The 18,403-nt window shown below is 37.9% G+C and overlaps 1 protein-coding gene across 7 annotated transcripts in view; it reads right to left on the bottom strand.

Annotated features, from left to right (window-relative positions):
* The window catches only part of Chst9 (carbohydrate sulfotransferase 9), a 266,781-nt gene that overhangs the window by 222,645 nt on the left and 25,733 nt on the right, over positions 1–18,403 (bottom strand). For 3 of the 7 annotated variants that reach the window (XM_076912955.1, XM_076912956.1, XM_034517842.2), the window contains exon 2: positions 9,428–9,649. In XM_076912955.1, the coding sequence (XP_076769070.1) occupies positions 9,428–9,527 (100 nt within the window). In that variant the 5' untranslated portion in view covers positions 9,528–9,649. Of the gene's footprint in view, positions 1–9,427; positions 9,650–18,403 lie in introns of those variants that run through there. The other 4 variants (XM_076912957.1, XM_076912960.1, XM_076912961.1 and 1 more) reach the window with 2 other exon arrangements.

Below are 18,403 nucleotides of genomic sequence, written 5' to 3'. Positions count from 1 at the left end.
GGAGCCCCACTCTTATTCCTTCTTTATCTCTAATTTTTTTCTCCCCAAAAGGCCATCCTCCAGGCAACATTAAATTCAGAATCACCCTCTTTGTCCACACAGTGAGAATTCTTTTGGTGAAAACATGTAAACCAGAGCAAGTGAATCTTGAGAGTGGGTCTATCTAAGTCCGAGATTCTGTCTCTTGTCTCCTATGACAACACAAAACAGCCCCATACCGTGCACTGTTATTGCATTTTGGGCACTAAAAGGAAGAAGTGATGAATCGTGAATGGGCTCTGATGGTCTGTGCTCTGTGCTGGATCACGATTCCCACTGCCATGCTTTTTGGTGCAGCTTCTTTTCTAGGAGCATCCCTTCTAGAGCTTCCATCTGGTTGACAGTTCCATCACTGACAACTAACTGGACTCTTTGTCTTTGCCCCCAACACATTATTTTATCCCACAATGGAGGGAACATTTGCTTTTTGTCACAATAGATTGTCCTTGTCTACCAATGCATTGGCTGGGCACAGGACTGTTTTTGTCCTCTACTCTCTACTGGGCTAGTATCTTCACAGGAAAGGTTGATCCCCACCCCCCACCCCCCCACACTGCACGCATGGTATTGTTTGGAGTTCTCAGGACATCATTCAGAGTGAATGTCTCACCTTGGTGTTGCTAAGCATTGTGATGGCTTGTGGAGGCAGTGATCCTTCCTGCACCCAAGCCTGTCACTCTCCTTCCATCTTCCACAAGAGCAACCAGACTTCTTTGACATTAAATAAATTCTCCCAACCATTCTACTTAAAGGTAGAACTGAGAGTTTACTTTTTATTTTTGTTTTGTAATCTGTTAAGGTACAAGATTGGACAGCATCCAGTCCCCGTGAGCTGTAATGGAGTCTTGATTATACAGCTCAGAATGTGCACCTTTGTGGATGCCCAGACTCAGTTTCTGCTAAGAATACCAGGCCGTAGCCATGAATGTCTCCTTGCCAGGCACTATGATGAATGCCTTGCAAACAATGGTTTCTTTAAGCTCCCCCAAAGCTTGGGTCTCTCATATTCCTATACAGACAGGGTCTCACTGGGTTGGCATCTTACCTGATGACCACATTTGTCCTTACATAACTCCTTCAAAGGTTCTTCTTCTAAACAGGTTAGATTAAAGTCTTACATGCTTCATTCCTAACTACATGGGAATGTTATCCCCATTTTATAGACAACAAAACTGAGTTCAAGAAAGGCTAAGTAATGTGCTCAGGGAATAGAGCTAAAGAGGAGGGTATGAGCTGGACAAATGAACTCCTCAAGACCTTTCTGAATGGAAAACTTGTGCTCTTAACTACAAAATGTTTTTTTAAAATAAAATTTGTAATTACAACAACAAAGCACACAAATGGATATTTTTAATTAGGTATCAAGGAAAAGCTGAGTAAACAAAGCACATGATACATAAGCATGAAGACTACAGTTGAGATTCCCAGAACCCACATAAAAAGCCAGATAAAATGGTGGATGAATTGTGATCCCATCATTTAAGAGGTGGGGTCAGGAATGGTTCAGGCATGCTAGCTAACTAGACTAGCCAAATCAGGAGCTCCAAGCTTAGCAAGAACCCTGCTAGTACTACAGGAAGATATCTGAGCTCGCTGTCTGACCTTCACATGCATGTACACACTGCATACATGAACCCTTACATGCGCTTGCACCCACATACATGTGAACATGCATATATATACACAGGCACATCACATACACATGTGAAAATAGGTAAATGTTTAAAGAAAGGAAAACATGGGCACCATAAAGCAACTGTCTACTATATGACAAATGAACAAGTTTTCATTTCTCTGTCATCTAATTTCCCTTTCATTTCCAAAAGACTGTGTCTTTGTCATCTTTTACCAGCTTGTCTGGACATTTACAAAAGATTTAGTTCAGGATTTTAGTGTGTGTGTGGTTTTGGGTCCCTCCCCACCCCCTGTAAAATGAAGGTAGAATAGAAGTCAATCACCTCTGTTTTATGGGCCTCAAGCAAGATTGTGATGTGAAGCTAGGACTTTCTCATGCAATTGAAGAGCACAGGAGATCCAAACTTCTGCAGTTCTCGGTGCTTGCTTCATCTGCGGGGAGCCACAGGAACTGAAGCCAGCTCCTCTTATAAGCGCTCTGTGTGTGTGTGTGTGTGTGTGTGTGTGTGTGTGTGTGTGTGTATGTTTAAAGTGTGCAAAAGACAGACTGTTTTTCAAGTTTGTCTTACCATCAAAGCACATATTCAGATCTTTTAATTTAAAAAAGTATTGTATTTAAAAATCCCTAACATCCCCAATGTTATTACAAATAGATACCAAACACCTAGGTACCTATCCCATGCTTCTTCATTTATTTATATTAAGGGTTTTAAAGCATTTTAAATGATGCTCTTGTATTTGTTGAACACCCATTTATTCTTTTAGGACTGCTAAGATATAGCAAGACTTGTGTATGGGTCACAATTTTGGAACTCATTACTTCATTATGATAGGCAACTTGTTCTCACTTTGTCTGGTATCATAAATAATGGGATTTATTTTTGCCTCTACCTGGTCACAAATATATACACAGGTATGGTTCCACAGTGATACAACCTCGGTTCAAGTCTGGAACTACCCTTTGTACAAATGTTTTGACATGGATCCATTGGATAAATTATTCATCCTTTAGACTCTCGGTTTTCTTTGACAATAAATCATCCATTTACTTAGTTATGAGGACAGCAGAAAGTTTATATTAACTTATGATACTTATTAAGCTCTCAACTAAGTTAGGGTCATGGGGACATATTATGAGATGTACTTTGTTTATTTTAAAAAATGATTATGTGTGTGTATGTGCATATGTAAGAAGACACATGTGCCACAGCATGTACATGGATGTTAGAAAACAACAGTGTAGAGCTGGTTTTCTCTTTCCATCTTTATTTGGGTTTTGAGCATTGAGCTTAGGTGACTTGGCTTACACAGCAAGAACCTTTACCCACTGAGCCATGGTGTCAGCTCTGAGCTGTATTTTATTTGTGGGCTATTGTCGTGTGACTTGACTGTTTTAGTACATATTGTGCCTTACTGTCAGAATAAGCTATGATTCTCCCATATAGTAGTTTGTATATATGAATATATTTTTCTTTATGTACTGGAGACTGGTTAAGCTCTTTAAAAGTTGTAGAAAATTCTGATGTTTACGAATAGCTAAGAAAGAGATCATTTTCAATCCCTCCTCTACTGAATTCCAGTCTACAGAGTTTAGCTCTATTCTTTTATCCAATCCCTATCTCTAGAAGGTATCTGTCTTAGTTAGGGTTTTACTGCTGTGAACAGAAAACATGACCAAGGCAACTATAATAAGGACAACACTTAATTGGAGGTGGCTTACAGGTTCAGAGGTTTAGTTCAATATCATCAAGGCAGGAGCATGGCAGCATCCAGGCAGGCATGGTTCAGGAAGAGCTGAGGGCTCTACATCTTCTTCTGAAGGCTGCTAGCAGAATACCAACTTCCAGGCAGCTAAGATGAGGGTCTTAAAGCCCACACCCACAGTGACACACCTACTCCAACAAGGTCACACCTTCTAATAGTCCTATTCCCTGGGTTGAGCATAAACAAACTGTAACAGTATCATTCAATGAAGGAAAACTGACCTTAGGCATTTATTTTCAGGAAAATTAGACTATATACATTATCCCATATGGCTTCATTAAATATTATAAAAATTTATGCAAAACTACTTAAAAATGTATTGTCTCACAGTCATAGTTTGTATAAATTAGGGGAAATTAAGAATAGATGTTGGGAATACATCACAAGCTCTAGAAAACAATTATAAACAATATCATTCAACAAAGGCCACTACATAAATTAAACAAATCCAAACTATTTGCAAAGATAAACCAAGAAAGATATTTTAAAATGAAAATGACTTCTAAACTTTGTCATACTAGTGGCTCCACACTGTTGTTTACCAGATATTTTAAGGACTTTTTATAGAGAATACATTTAAATTAGATCACAATTGGAAACAATTAAGAAATCACTCTGCATGTACTGTCTCTGCATCTCCCTTCTTTTAGCTCCATTGTATGGCCAACACTTCACTTCTGTGGCCTCCATCAGATCTACCTAACAAGGAACATCCAATTTAAATGCCCTCCTATTGTTTTGCCTGTCCCCTGGGGCACAGACAGCTGCCCTGAGCTAGCTGCTGCTTCCCAAGATCTATTGTTCAGCCTCCATCAGGCCCACACAAAAGAAACATCCAGGCCTGCTACACCAAGAACATCCAGTCCAAGGCTGTTCACTGGAGTCCAGCTTCATGGGGAACATCCCCATCAGGCCCCCTTCCTGACACCTGCTATACAAGGGATCATCTGAGGACAACCAGATCGATAAAGGCCAACATAAGAACACAAACAAGAGCCAGGACAACATGGCACCTTCATAGCATATCCTAATACAAACGAAGTAGTAGAAAATGAACTTAAATCCAGTCTTATGAAAATTATAGATGCCTTTAAAGAGGAAATGAATAAGCCCTTCAAGAAATACAGGAAAGTACAATTAGACAAGACCTTTAAAGAGGAAACTAATAAATCCTTCAAAGACATAGAGAAAAATAAAATTAAACAGGTTAAGGAAATGAATAAAACTGTTGAAGACCTGAAAATGGAAACAGATACATTTTAAAAAATGCAATCTGAGGGAATCCTGGAGATAGAAAACCTAGGAAAGAGAACAGCAAAAACCCATGCAAGCGTCACCAACAGAATACAAAAGATGCAAAAGAGAATCTCAGGCATAGAGAATATGATAAAAGAAAATATTAAATCTAAGGAATCCATGACACATCCAGAAAATTTGGGGTATTATGAAAAGACCTAACATAAAAATAATAGGAATAGAACGTGAGAATCCCAGCTGCAAGGACTAGAAAAATATTTTCAACAAAATCATAGGAGAAAATTTTCCCAACCTAAAGAAAGAGATACTAGAAACATACTAGAGCTTACTGAACACCAATTAGATTGGACCAGAAAAGAAAATCTTCCCACTACAGAATATTCAAAACGTTAAATGTACAGAACAAAGAAAGAATATAAAAAGCTTCAAGGAGAAAAGGCCACATAATATACAAAGGCAGACTTATCAGAATTATACCTGACTTTTCAACAGAAACTCTAAAGGCTAGAAGGGCCTGGAAAGATATGTTACAGCTTCTAAGAAACCACAGATGCCAACTGATATTTCTATACCCAGCAAAAATTTCAACCACCATAGATAGAGAAAAACAAGATATTCTGAAGAACCCCAAACTCGGGAGACCCTTCCTCAAGGCTCAGGAAATCACGACCAACCAAGAAACACAAGAAACCATACCTGGATGCAATCAGCAGAGGTTTATTGGGCAGTTCACTAGCCAAGGTCAAAACTGCTTATCCACTCAGGAACAGAATTTTGACAAAAGGCCAGCAAGCTGAGGGGTTTCTTTTATAGGGAAAGGGAGGAATTTTCGCACAGTTACACATGATTGGTTGCTTTACAAAGTTTGAACACCAACAGGTTGTAACACTGGAACGACCAAGGGGTGGGGGGTAACCTAGAACAGTGGAACATTTCAGAGGAACCTACCCTAAACAATCATTACCAACTATTTCAGGTAAACTGTTTTTCACTTCTTCCGGCTATAGCCCCACCTAGATGGCTTGCATCTTTCTCTGTGGTCAGGAATGTGTCTTCCTGCCTTGAGCTTTTCCCACCCACAGGTGGGGTCTACTCCCTGAGGCTTGAGGAATGTAATCCAGCAAGTGTCCTCTGATTCAGGGATAATGTCCTCCACCCGGAATGTGTCCCGGGGCAGTGAAAATTTTACATTCAGTTCCACTTTCTGGAACTTACACTTTTTCTGCCCAGGTCTAAGGGCAAAAAAAAGTCTACATATTTCATAAAATGGTCTTTATAATTTTTCAGTCTACAATTCCAAGACAAAATCAAATTTAAACAATATTTATCTACAAGTCCAGCCCTACAAAAGACATTAGAAGGAATACTCCAACATAAAGAAGTTAATCACACACAAAAAACCATAGAAAATAATTCCACACCAGAAAAACAAAGTAAGGGAAGCACACACACGCACACGCACGCGCACGCGCACACACTAACACCACTAACATCAAAACAATAAAAGTTAGCAATCATTATTCATTAATATCTGTCAACATCAGTGGACTCAATTTTCCAATAAAAAGACACAGGCTAAATGAATGGATGTAAAAACAGGGTCTATCTTTCTACCATGTACAAGAAAAACACTTCATCAACAAAGACATTATCCCAGAGTAAAGGGCTGGAATAAGAGTTTCCAAGCAAACTGACCCAAGAAACAAGCTGGAGTAGCCATTCTAATATCTAATAAAATTGACTTTCAACAAAAATTAAACAAAACAGATGTGGAAAGACACTTCATATCCATCAAAGGAAAAACTCACAAAGATGACATCTCAATTCTGAACATATATGCCCCAAATGAAAAGGCAACCACATTAATAAAAAAATTATTAAAGCTTAAATTGCACATTGAACCCCACAAACTAATAGTGGGGGATGTCAACACACTTTCACCAATGGACAGGTCATCAAGATAGAAACTAAACAGAGAAATAATGATAACAAAGAAATAAAGCTCTAGATGAACTAGCAGAGACTGTGGATCAAATGGACCTAGCAGCTACAGAACCATTCACCCAAACACAAAAGAATATATCTTCTTCTCAGCAGCACTTTATGGAACCTGCTCAAAAACTGACCACCTAGTAGGTCACAAAGAAAGCTTCAGTAGATAAGAGAAAATTAAAATAACTCCTTGTATCCTATCAGACCACCATAATTTAAAGCTTGACTTCAAGAACAAGAAAAACAAGAGAATGCCTACATCATGGAAACAGAACAACATTTTGCTCAATGATCACTAAGTCAGGGAAGAAATAAGAAACTAAAGACTTTCTGGAATTCAATAAAAATGAAGGTACATCATACCCAAACTTATGGGACACAATGAAAGCACAACTAAAAGGAAAGTTCAGAGTACTTAATAGAAATTACAAAGAAATTACAGGATTCTCATACCAGCAACTTAAAAGGACACCTGAAAGCTCTATATTAGAAGAGAAGCAAACACACTTAAGAGGCATAAACAACAGGAAATAAACTCAAGGCTGAAATTAATAAATTAGAAACAAAGAGAACAATATGAAGAATCAACAAAACCAAGATCTGGTTCTTTGAGAAAAATCTACAAGATAAAAAAACCTTTAGCCAGTCTAACTAAAAGAAAGAGAGAGACAGTATCCAAAGAAACAGAATCAGAAATTAAAAGGAAGACATAACAACAGACACTGGGGAATTCAAAGATTCATTAAGTCTTCAAAAATCTGTACTCCACAAAATTAGAAAATCTAAATGAAATGAATGATTTTCTGGATAGATTCCAATTACCAAAGTTAAATCAAGATCAAGTAAACAATCTAAATTTTTATATAACCTCTAAGGAAATAGAAGTAGTCATTAAAAGTCTTTCAAACAAAAGAATCCCAGGGCCAGATAGCTTCAGAATTCTATCAGATTTTCAAAGAAGAGTTAATACCAATACTCCTCAAACTATTCCACTAAATAAAATTAGAAGAAACATTGCCAAACTTATTCTATGAGAACACAGATACCCTGAAACCTTAAAGCACACAAAGAAAAAGAATTTTAGACCAATTCCCCTTATGAAAATTTATTCAAAAATACTCAATAAAATACTTGAAAACTGAATCCAGAACACATCAGAGACATCAATCAAGACCAAATAGGCTTCATCCCAGGTTTCAGGGATGGTTTAATATATGAAAATCCCTCAGTATAATCCACCATATAAACAAACTGAAATATTAAAAAGAACAACAACAATAACAACAACAAACCCCAAAACAACCATATGGTCATCTCATTAGATGCTGAAAAACCCTTTGACAAAAAAAATCAGACATTTTCATGTTAAAATTCTTAGAGCGATTTGGGATATAAAGCACATATCTAAACATAATAAAAGCAATATAGAGCAATTCAATATCCAATATCAAAGTAAATGGAGAGAAACTTAAAGCAATTCCACTACAGTCAGGGACAAGACTAGGCTGCTCACTTTCTCCTTATCTGTTCAATATAGTACTTGAAGGCCTATGGGACCTTACAGAAATTGATCCACAAACCAAAGAGCATGCAGCGATTGGAGCTAGTCCCCTACACATTTATAGCAGATATGCATCTTGGTCTTCATGTGGGTCCCTAACAACGGAGTAGAGGCTCTCTCTGACTCAGTTGCCTGTTGTTGGATCTCCTTCTGGAAAAGGACTGCCTAGTTGGTCTGCTCAGTTGTAGAGGATGTGCTTTGGCCTACTGCAACTGGATGTCCCAGAGTAGGGTGGCATCCAAGGACAGCTTTCCCTTCTCTGAGGAAAAGGAGAAGGGGTGATATGGAGACAGATTTGTACGGGTAGGTTTGAAAGGACTGGAAATACGGGGACACTAGGGGTGTAAAGTGAATAAGTAAGTAAATAAATAAATGGATAGAATTCATTCTGCTTCTATTTTATTTTTCTTAATAGTCATAAATCAAAGTTCATTTCTCCCCCAAAGGTGGATTTCATTAAAATACACACATTTCTGAGATGTTCTCTGACATTCCCTTAATATTATCATTTTAATTATAACTATAACCCATTTTAACAGTCACTGAATGCCTTCTGTGTAGCTTGTTTAAACTGAATGATGAAATCTGGCCTATCATCTTTTGTAAATGAAACTGTATTGAAATACAGACTCATCTTTAATCCCTTAGTATCAATGGTCACTTTTGTCTTATGTCATCATTACTGAATGGATATGATAGAAATATTACGGCCTGCTCAATCAAAAATTCTTGCTATAAGGACTTTTTAAGAAGGCGTTTCAATCTCCATTTAATAACAAATGTTTCATGAATTTTCATGTCGATGTTGAGTTTCAACATAAATATTAGAATTAAAAGCAATTGCTACATATTTTGCTCCTATTTAAGCTTGGTTCACTTTGATGGGTAGATCAGAGGGAAAATAAATTCTGTAGTCCTATAGGCAGATTGCAACAAAGACATAATTGTTGTATTAATGGAACCAGCATGGTCCCCTTCCAGAGGACACAAACTACAGTGTAAGCACTGAGCAAAGGGTCACTGGTTTGCAAAATATTTACTCTTCTAAGATCTGAGTATTTGAGTTATGGATGTTGGAAACTGAGGCTTACAAAATACCTATCAGTGTCACAAGGCATTTAATACTGAGGGGCAATTGTCGTTATCGTTTCCAGAGAAAACATAGAATCTACATATTACCTGTATAATGTCCTTCAATCCATGCTTGCAAGTACATGAAGAGCAGAAGCCCCGCTGTCCCAAACAGCAGGACAGAGAAGAAGACTTGTTTGGCTTTCATGACCACTTCAGACAACTGTGGTTCTCTTCATGTCTGAATCCAGAAACTGCAAGATCTATTTCTCCATGGAGTTTTAATGTTTTCTTGATCTCCTGGGGCTCATTCCACAGATTAACCTAGAACTAAAAGACAATCCACATTGTAACAGCTAATGGGATTTGTGTTCAAATATGGAAAAACTACATATCAGCAACAGTGAAATCTCAAGTAAATGGTAAAGTATGGAAAGAGGAAACCGTCCAGAAAGGAACTGGGTATCTATCTTATCCGTGGAGCACTAGACATTCTTATCCTGCCCATAATAAAGGACAGGGTAACATTTAATCAGGTAAAATGTTTGGCTGGATTTAAGCTATTTCATGTTTTAAACAGTCAAGTGATGGAGAAGAAAAGAAATAGAATGAATTGACAAAGAAGGAGGAAGTAGAATTAGGACATGTTTGAAGATTCTGAGGAAACCTTTCATGCCTTTAGTATCCAAGGGCAGGGGGATGTGCAAACTTCTTAGAAAAAAAAGGACCCAATCTGCACATGCAACTATATTTCAACTCTGGTCTAGGGTAAAGTAGCTCTCTCTCTCTCTCTATATATATATATATATATGTTTTTACTAATAACTATGGCATTCGGCTCTCCAGGGAATTATTTATGTACAGGAAAGGGCCTCTGGTTCAGTTCTGATGCAGTCCCTTGTTTTTGAATATTTTGAAGTGTGGCTGGGTGGCTCTGTGGATGAAGTCTGTAAATGTTCAAAATATTTTTACCAAATCATTTCAATCGCATATTTGATGAGTCCAAAAATAAAGTGGACTGATTGTATATAAAATTCAAACCTGGAAAGCTTAAGCTAGCATTTCTTATTTAGGTAAAATAACAGATTTATCTGATTTAAATGGTGGCTTTACAGTAGTTGTGGGCATGAGGAATAAATAGCAAAGGGCCTGGTTCTAAAATTTCCTTCCACAAGAACATAATTAATGAAATCGATTAGAGTGCATAAAAATCCACCTCAGCAATGAAAGATTACTTAAATTATAACCCAAAGAAAAACCTATTGAAATCAGCTTCTTCTTTGAACAAACTTATTTAATATCTTAATTTTATTTTATGTAGTACTTCTGAGAATGTAGTGGAAATGTGAACATTCTCCTTAAAAAATATAAAGCCAATGGCATTGGATGCTGGTATTTATCCTTGAAACTCAAGAGAGGATAGTGGTGTACACTGAACCATAGTAAGCAGCTAGGGCTTTACTTGGTTAAGAGCCTGGCCAATGAGGTTACTGTACCTAAGACATCAGCCAACCTTGGCCACACACATTTCCTCTCTGGAAGAGTTGCTTAAATGTTTCTTCAGTATGAAGACACTACACACTGCTGTGTCTATAACTGAACTTTTATCTCAAATATCAAAATCTTTGAGGGAAGTCTTTGAGGGAGAATACTGTGTATCTTAATTAAAGGCTGTATTAGGTTTTAGTTTCTATAATAAAACACCCCAATAAAAAGCCAGGGTAGAAGCTTGGGCAGGAGTATGGAGGCAGGGGCTGAAGGGGAGACTACTGAAGAGTCCTGTGTACTGCCTTGTTCTCCCTGGTGGCTACTCACCTTTCATTCTTATTTTCACCCTTTTTCATTTCGAAGACAAAGTATCATCCCATCATCTCTTCATTCCCCTTCCTTGCTCCAACTCCTCCCACGCCCCATCCCAATTCCCTCCCAAATTCCTAGCTTCTTCTTTTTGGTTATTATTATATATTTATATGCATAAATATGTAAACATGGCCTGCTGAGGCCATTTATCCTTTGAATCATTTGGAAGTGTGCCTTTTAATCTTGCTACAGTCACATTTCCTGGCAACGCTGAAACACTTCTCACTGGCTGGCACCCTCCCAGTACCTGTTACCAGCCTCTGAATGTTGCTACTTTCTATTTTCTGGTACATCAGCTAAATGGAATCAACAGTATTTTGTTGTAGTTAAAATTTTATATATTTTTATTTTGTGTGTGCGTTTGTCTGCATGTTTTTCAGTGCATCCTGTGCATGTCTGATGCACACAAAGGCCAGAAGAGGGCTTTAAGTCATCTGGAATTGGCGTTAAAGACAATTAGCCACCACATAGGTACTGAGACCCAAACCCAGGTCCTCCTCAAGAACAGCAAATGCTATTAACCACTGAAGCATTTCAGTAGTCTCAGTATTGACCCTTTTGTGAATTTCTTGTGTCATACAACACATGATTCCTTCAGATTGTAGCTTGTGCCAAAGTTTCCTTTTAGTTTAAGGGCACATACCATTTTATAATTTGTGTTATCACAACTTGTTAGCCCATTGTCTGTCGGTGGACACTTGTGTGGTGTCCACTGTGTGGTTGTTGTGACTACCACTGTTGTGCAGACGGTGCCCATGGATCCTATTCAAAGCTTTTTCCAGTACTACTTCTTGCCTTGACTCCACATCTTCCACACTGGGTCACATGGTATTTCTGTTTTCAAGTTTTTGAGGAGGCCACAGTGGTTGTTTCACATTCTATTTCTACTAGCAGTGTGCCAAGAGTTGCTTCTTTAAGTTTTCACTTTGGTTTGGCCTTTTGTTTTGTTTTGTTTTGGTTTGGTTTGGTTTGGTTTCAATTAGTGTCTCACTATGTAAGCCAGGCTGGCTTTAAATCCATGACCCTCCTGCCTCATGTGCAGCCATACTCTTGTTTGTTAGTCTTTAGTTTTTACTCATTTTTAGTAATTGTTAACCTAACGAATGTAAGGTAGTATGCATTTAATTTTCATTTCTTAATGAGTAGTGATTTTGAGCATTCTAGTGTGCTTCTTGAACGTTTGTCTGAAGAAATGTCTATTAATTTTTTTGCCCATTTTATCTTATTTATGCTTCAATGATTTCTCCTCATCATCATTCTCTTGTATCCTGACACACCCCAGGACCACCTGCCCTGAGCTGGAATCAACAATGGTCTGGGCATTCTCATGTCAACCATTAATCAAGAAAATGCCTCAAAGACACACCTACAGGCTTGTCTGATGGAGGCAAGTCCTCAAGTGAGATTCCTTCTTCCCATGTGACCTATGTCAAGTAAAAACCTAAAAACTGTGAATGAATTGCATTGCCAGTTAAATGGTAGTATTAGAAATTCTTTTTTAAGTTCTTTTTCTCTTCCCTTCCTTCTAATAGTATTTCATTATATAGTCCAGGCTAGTCCCAAACTCTGTGGTCTCCTGTGTCTGCATTCTAAGTTTCGAGATCAGAGCTGTGTAGCACAACATACAGCTTTTTTAGCAATTGTTGTGAAACCAGTTTTTGCACAGAACTGGCTTTAAAGCAAATGTAAGAGGTTAGATTTCCTGGGGAGGTGTGTGGAATGTATAAAGTAGCTAGAATGATCATTTGATTAAGAAAAATTACAACTCCAAAGCATTTATGCACAAGAAGAGAAAACCCCATCACCTGTTCTTACTTTCTTTACATTTTAATTACATTGTGGAAGGGGCCAGAATAAAACCACCATGCTCACCATGGTCGTCAACTTCTCAGGTCACTTCAAGCCTGCTTTTCTCAGTCACCTAAGGAAGCAGCAACTTTTAACGTTTTTACCAATGCTTTAGGGGATTTCAAGCCATAGCAAGAAAGCAGGTTTTAAGGATGTTGAAAGTCTGCTCTTTTGATGGTTGATACTTCACACCTATATGGAAAAAAAAAAAGTGTGTGTGTGTGTGTGTGTATGTGTGTGTGTTCCAACTATATGCAGCAAAGAAAAACTCCCAAGGGAAACTATGAAAACAAGCCAGCCTTTGCTTTCTTTGATAACCGCAGTTAAATAATAAACTGACATATTTCCTCGGTATCTTAGACGATTCAGATAGGAGCAAAACAGTTAAACAAAATCTAGTACTAACAAAGAAATAGTTGTTTACAAGAAGAAATAGACTTTTACAATCTGTCTACATAATTAAAAGTTATCTCAGAAGAGGAAAGATGGAGGAAACCTTACAAATCACAGCGGTGCCACAAACCTGCAGGATGGTGGGTGTGAGAGCCCACAGAAGCACCCCTTGGGGTTTTCAAGGGAAAATTATTACCCACTATGCTGGAAATAGATTAAGCATTTGCCCTGATTTTTTTCCTGAGGTGTTGCTATCCCCTCACAATCCTCCTGGGTGAGGAAGCAGCTAAGAGCCATAATTGTTATTATGGCAGATGTGGGGAGGACAGAGTGGTTAAAGCCACAAGGCAGAAAGGCAATCTGGTGTAAAGCAGAGAGATCCGTTTGTTTTTCCTCCAACTCAGTACATTAACCCAACGTTGGCACGAGGAAACAGCTCTCATTAAACACAGGTGAGGTGGTATGTGCGACCGTTTGTGCTTTAAGCAAACCTGAAGGTCAGTCCTGGTGGGAACATGCACCTATTTAAGATTAGATATCTACCTGAAAGCCTTCGAGAAAAAGTGTAGACTGCTGGGGACTGAAATTATATAGAATAATACTGGTTTATGTACAAACAAAAAGTGACATTTTGCAGCTAAAGGTTTCCTGAGCTTCTCACAGCCCCTTCTCAGTCTGGTTATGGATAGAATACTTTCAATTTGGTGATGGCTAACAACTTGTTGCTTTCAACTCAACTTGGAGGAGAGAGAACCAAATAAGAGCAAGGGCTATATTTTACAGTTTATTTGTCAGTCCATAGCTCTGCCTTAGGCGGGTTGAGATGAGGGATGTCAAAGTACAGGGAAATAGTTTCTTCCTCTTTATCAGTTTCCTAAGACTGTTGGTGTGCTTCCACGGTTATGAAAAGATTTATAAATACAATCTTACCATTATGATTCCCAATGCTTGAAACCTTTTTTTTTAAAAAAAAAAAAAAAACATGAAGGCCATCAACAAAAGTATTTTGCAACTTAAGAATAGTAAAACATTACTAATTAGAGGCAATTAATATATAAGGAAATTCCAAGTTGCTAAGCTCAATAGAAGTTGATGATTTTAGCAAGAGAGCACTGGGATTTGCAGCAAAGTTAGTTTTAGGACTAAATTATATCTATAGTTCAGTACATAAGGAAGCGAGGGGATGGGTGCTTGTTTCTTGATCTGACCGTAAGTTGGAACTCAGCATCCATGTTTTCTAACATCACTCTTGTTGGTCAGATCATTTCTTGTTCCTATCCTCTCAATAAATAGACACCATCAATGATGAACTACACCCATTGACTACCCACCCTTCTACATCCTCTGTGCCTAGCCATGCATCTTAGTTCTGTTTCTGCAAAACCAGTACCCTCACTCTCCCTCCATCCTCTCCATCTTCCTGTGATGGGCAACTCTATTATTCTACCCTTAACGTTGGACTATCCTCAGAGAGTCCTTCCTCTCATCCCCTCCAGAATTGCTTGCCATTCCCAGACAGGCTTCCAGTTAGACACCTCAGGTCTCTATCTCAAACCCAGATTCCCTGAAGGTTGAGATGGTGTTATGCAGACAGAACTTATAAAAGAGTTGAATTGTTTTTCAGTTTTCTGCTTTGTTGTTGTTGTTACTGTTTTGAATTTTCCCTCATCCTGCCTGCTACTTGAGTCTTTCGTTCATAAATCTTGCCTGTTTTTCTTATTTAGTTGGTTTGTTTGTTTTTATTTGTTTATACTGGCATAACAAAACCCTTCCTCTTTATGACTTTTTCTGCCTCAGTTAAGTTTAGGACTAAACCTAACAGAGATAGTCCACAAACAGCTGGATTCCCGTGTGCAGTCTGTTGCTGACTCTCTCCTTCGCTTGAATGTTGAAAACCCTACAGCTCCAGGGGAAGCTGACACTGTTTGTAGTTTGTCTTATTTTTCTTCATTTTGAGGAAGCTGGGTACTTCCCTCCTTATCTCTAACTAACACTGGCAGTGACGTCCCAGCTCCGCCGGTACCTCCCACATTTACAATCTTATAGGCCCATTACACAGCTGGTTACTTCTTTCTGTTCCTTGCTTTGAGTATGGCTATACTCTCATGTTCTCTCTCTTCCAAATTACACTTGTCATTGTTTAGTTCCAGGACTAGACTAGGAGAGTAAGGTATCCCCCTCTTCACCCATGCCATTGTTCAGCTCCAATTTACTCTCTCTAATAAAATCAGGATGACGGCATTTATTCTATGTATCACAAAGCATTAGGAAATACTAAGCCATACAAAATGGATAATGTTTTCAAAAAGTATACAACTATCATGAGGCTTACTCTAAACTGTTTTAGTAATCTGGCTTAAGGTTTTTCATTTGGTAAGCATGGTAAGTGTGCTAAAAACACAAGCAAACACTGTGGAAGTCCATTCCTCCTATTAGCCATATAGAGGGTAAGCTGTGGTATGTTTCTAATAATATCTGGTGCATTGTGGACAGGGTTATAATTAAGGGGATGGAAATTAAAATCATGTTTATTGAATTTAGAACCTTGTAGAGAGTGTTAACGGCCAAAGCCCATAAATCTTGAATGAGTAGCTTTTAATTAGGTGAAGAACAAGAACTTAATGTATATTTCAGATGAGACTGGTTGTAGTTTGTGTGATGCCACCGTAGGCTTAATTTACTATTTAAAAACAACCTTTTTGATGTATGCTAGGGTTTGAATCCACACACTCCTTCCTGCATGATAATCACCTTTGCCACTTAGTGATGCTTCATCCTATTTACTGACTTACTTATTATTTTATTAACAATATTACAGGCTGAATAATACTGTTTTGTTCCATTGTTCTAAACTCAAATTTCTGTAACCATTTCTACATTTTCACCAAGTGCATTCCCCCTTGACAACTGTTATTTTTAAAATAATTAGAAGTTATAAAAATAGGAGAATCGTATGTGTCCTGTTCCCAGCTTCCTCCAATGATAACATCTTGCATACGCACGGCATCATTACCCACATAGGGAAGTTAAGAGTGTTGCTTTTGGAAGGCTGCAAATATTACCGAAAAAGGTCCATCTTGTATTCACAGAAGCTGGCAAACAGGCTATCTTCATGGTAATAAAGAATTTTGATCACAAAATGAATGAAAGTCACCAGGCAGCTAACCTTAAATAAAATAGATCCTTCTTGGTGAGCTGGTTCAGCTCCATTTAATCACAAATGTTCTGAACAGTGGAAGAGGGAGAAGGAAGAGGCAGCCTCAGTGAGAAGAGGGCTAGATTGGCCTGGAGGTGGAAGAGGAGAACCGTGTGAGGTTCATAGACATGGAAAATACGAAGAAACCACCTGCACTCAGATGCACAGACAGGAAAGAGTCCAGCTGACCAGTTGATTTAAGCCTGCTTATGACTTCTAGCCTACAGAATATATATATATATATATATATATATATATATATGTTATATATGACATATTTGTGTTGTTTTAAGGCATTGAATTTATTATGGTTTTGTAGTAGAAACAACAACAATTAAAGTAGCTCAGGATAATACGATTCAAATGCTATTTGGAAAGAGGACAGTTGGTAAAGGTTGGTGTGGACAAGCAGAACAACCCTGACAGCTTCTTTTCCAGATGGTTTCGCAGGTTTCTGGCTTAGTCAGTAATTGCTCACCCATTCGGGGTATTTTGTCACCCATTGCTTTACTCGACAGTAATTTGTAGGTGTTTCTTTATTCATATTGTTCTTGCGATTTCTCATATAATTTATTTAACAGGTACCTTCTACTTTTAGCTGTTATAGTTAAGATTTAATTATAATTGAGGTGTTTAAGGAGACAAGCCTTTGCCTTTATATTCTTTGTTTTAGAGGAAAAAGTTTTGAACTCTTAAATTCTGTTATTTAATATGGAGGTTTTACTTTTTATGCAACATAACCTTTCTTTAAAGACTGTGTCAGGCGACATGCTATTGCCCTCAGAAGCCTTTGTTTGTATTAGATGAGGCCAAGCCCTCAAAGGGATTATTGCTAAATGGACCATTCATTCTGTACTTCAGTTTAACTTGGCATCACCTAGCTGGTCTAAAGCTTTTAGAGCTTCAAATACTTTAAAACGTTAAGCATGCATGAAGTAAAAACACTGTGAGGTTTTACATTTCTTTACATGGAACTGTTAGAATGTAAATATATATTCAAATGTCAGTCAAGACTCCTCAAAACCATCACTAATATGGTGTAGAATCACCAAATCACACCAAACAACGTGCAAGGCATATAGAGAATCCATTTTAGTTTATTAAGATATGGGTTCTTGGAGTTCCAGACTTTTCACAGGAGAATGGGAAATGTCAATTTGGGTGGCCATTAGTAAACAGCCTGGTGGGCTTATTGACAAGGAGTATGTCAAAACAGCAAAGGGAAAACTATCAACTATTAACAGAATTAGAAAGTCTAATGAAATGGTCTTATTTTGATGTTGAAATTAGTATAGTAATCTTAGAAAAGATGAATAAATCATGGCTTGTTCTGATAGCCTAGTATCCAAAGTGGCCTAACTGAAAGAAACAAAAGTTTTAAGTAGAAAGTGGTATTGAAGAATACGGAAGTGACTCCTGTGCTACTACTCTATGGAGAACTTACAAACTTTAGAATGGGTTAGCCTCAAAAAATGGCCTGCACATTCATTTCCTGGGAATTTGAGGCCAGCATGACCTATGTGAGAACCTGTCTCAAGAAGCCAAAAACCAAAATATAAACAAACAGAAATAGCAATTTTTTAAAATAGCAATTTATTCTCTTCTGGTCTTAAATGCTGGACATATGAAATCCAGGTAAACTCAGGGTTACACCTTCTTAGATGCTTATTTGTCTCTGGGCTTCTGTTGTTCTGTGCACCGGACACTATCCTCAGAGGTTTCTGGCCCAACAAGGTGGGAATACTGAAGTGAAGAAGGATGCCGTTGCTGTGTTTAAGCTGAGCTGA

The sequence above is a fragment of the Arvicanthis niloticus genome, chromosome 14, assembly GCF_011762505.2.
Source record: "Arvicanthis niloticus isolate mArvNil1 chromosome 14, mArvNil1.pat.X, whole genome shotgun sequence".
Classification (NCBI taxonomy): Eukaryota; Metazoa; Chordata; class Mammalia; order Rodentia; family Muridae; genus Arvicanthis; species Arvicanthis niloticus.
The sequence above is the reverse complement of the archived record's forward strand: the minus strand, read 5'-3'. Positions and strand labels throughout refer to the sequence as shown.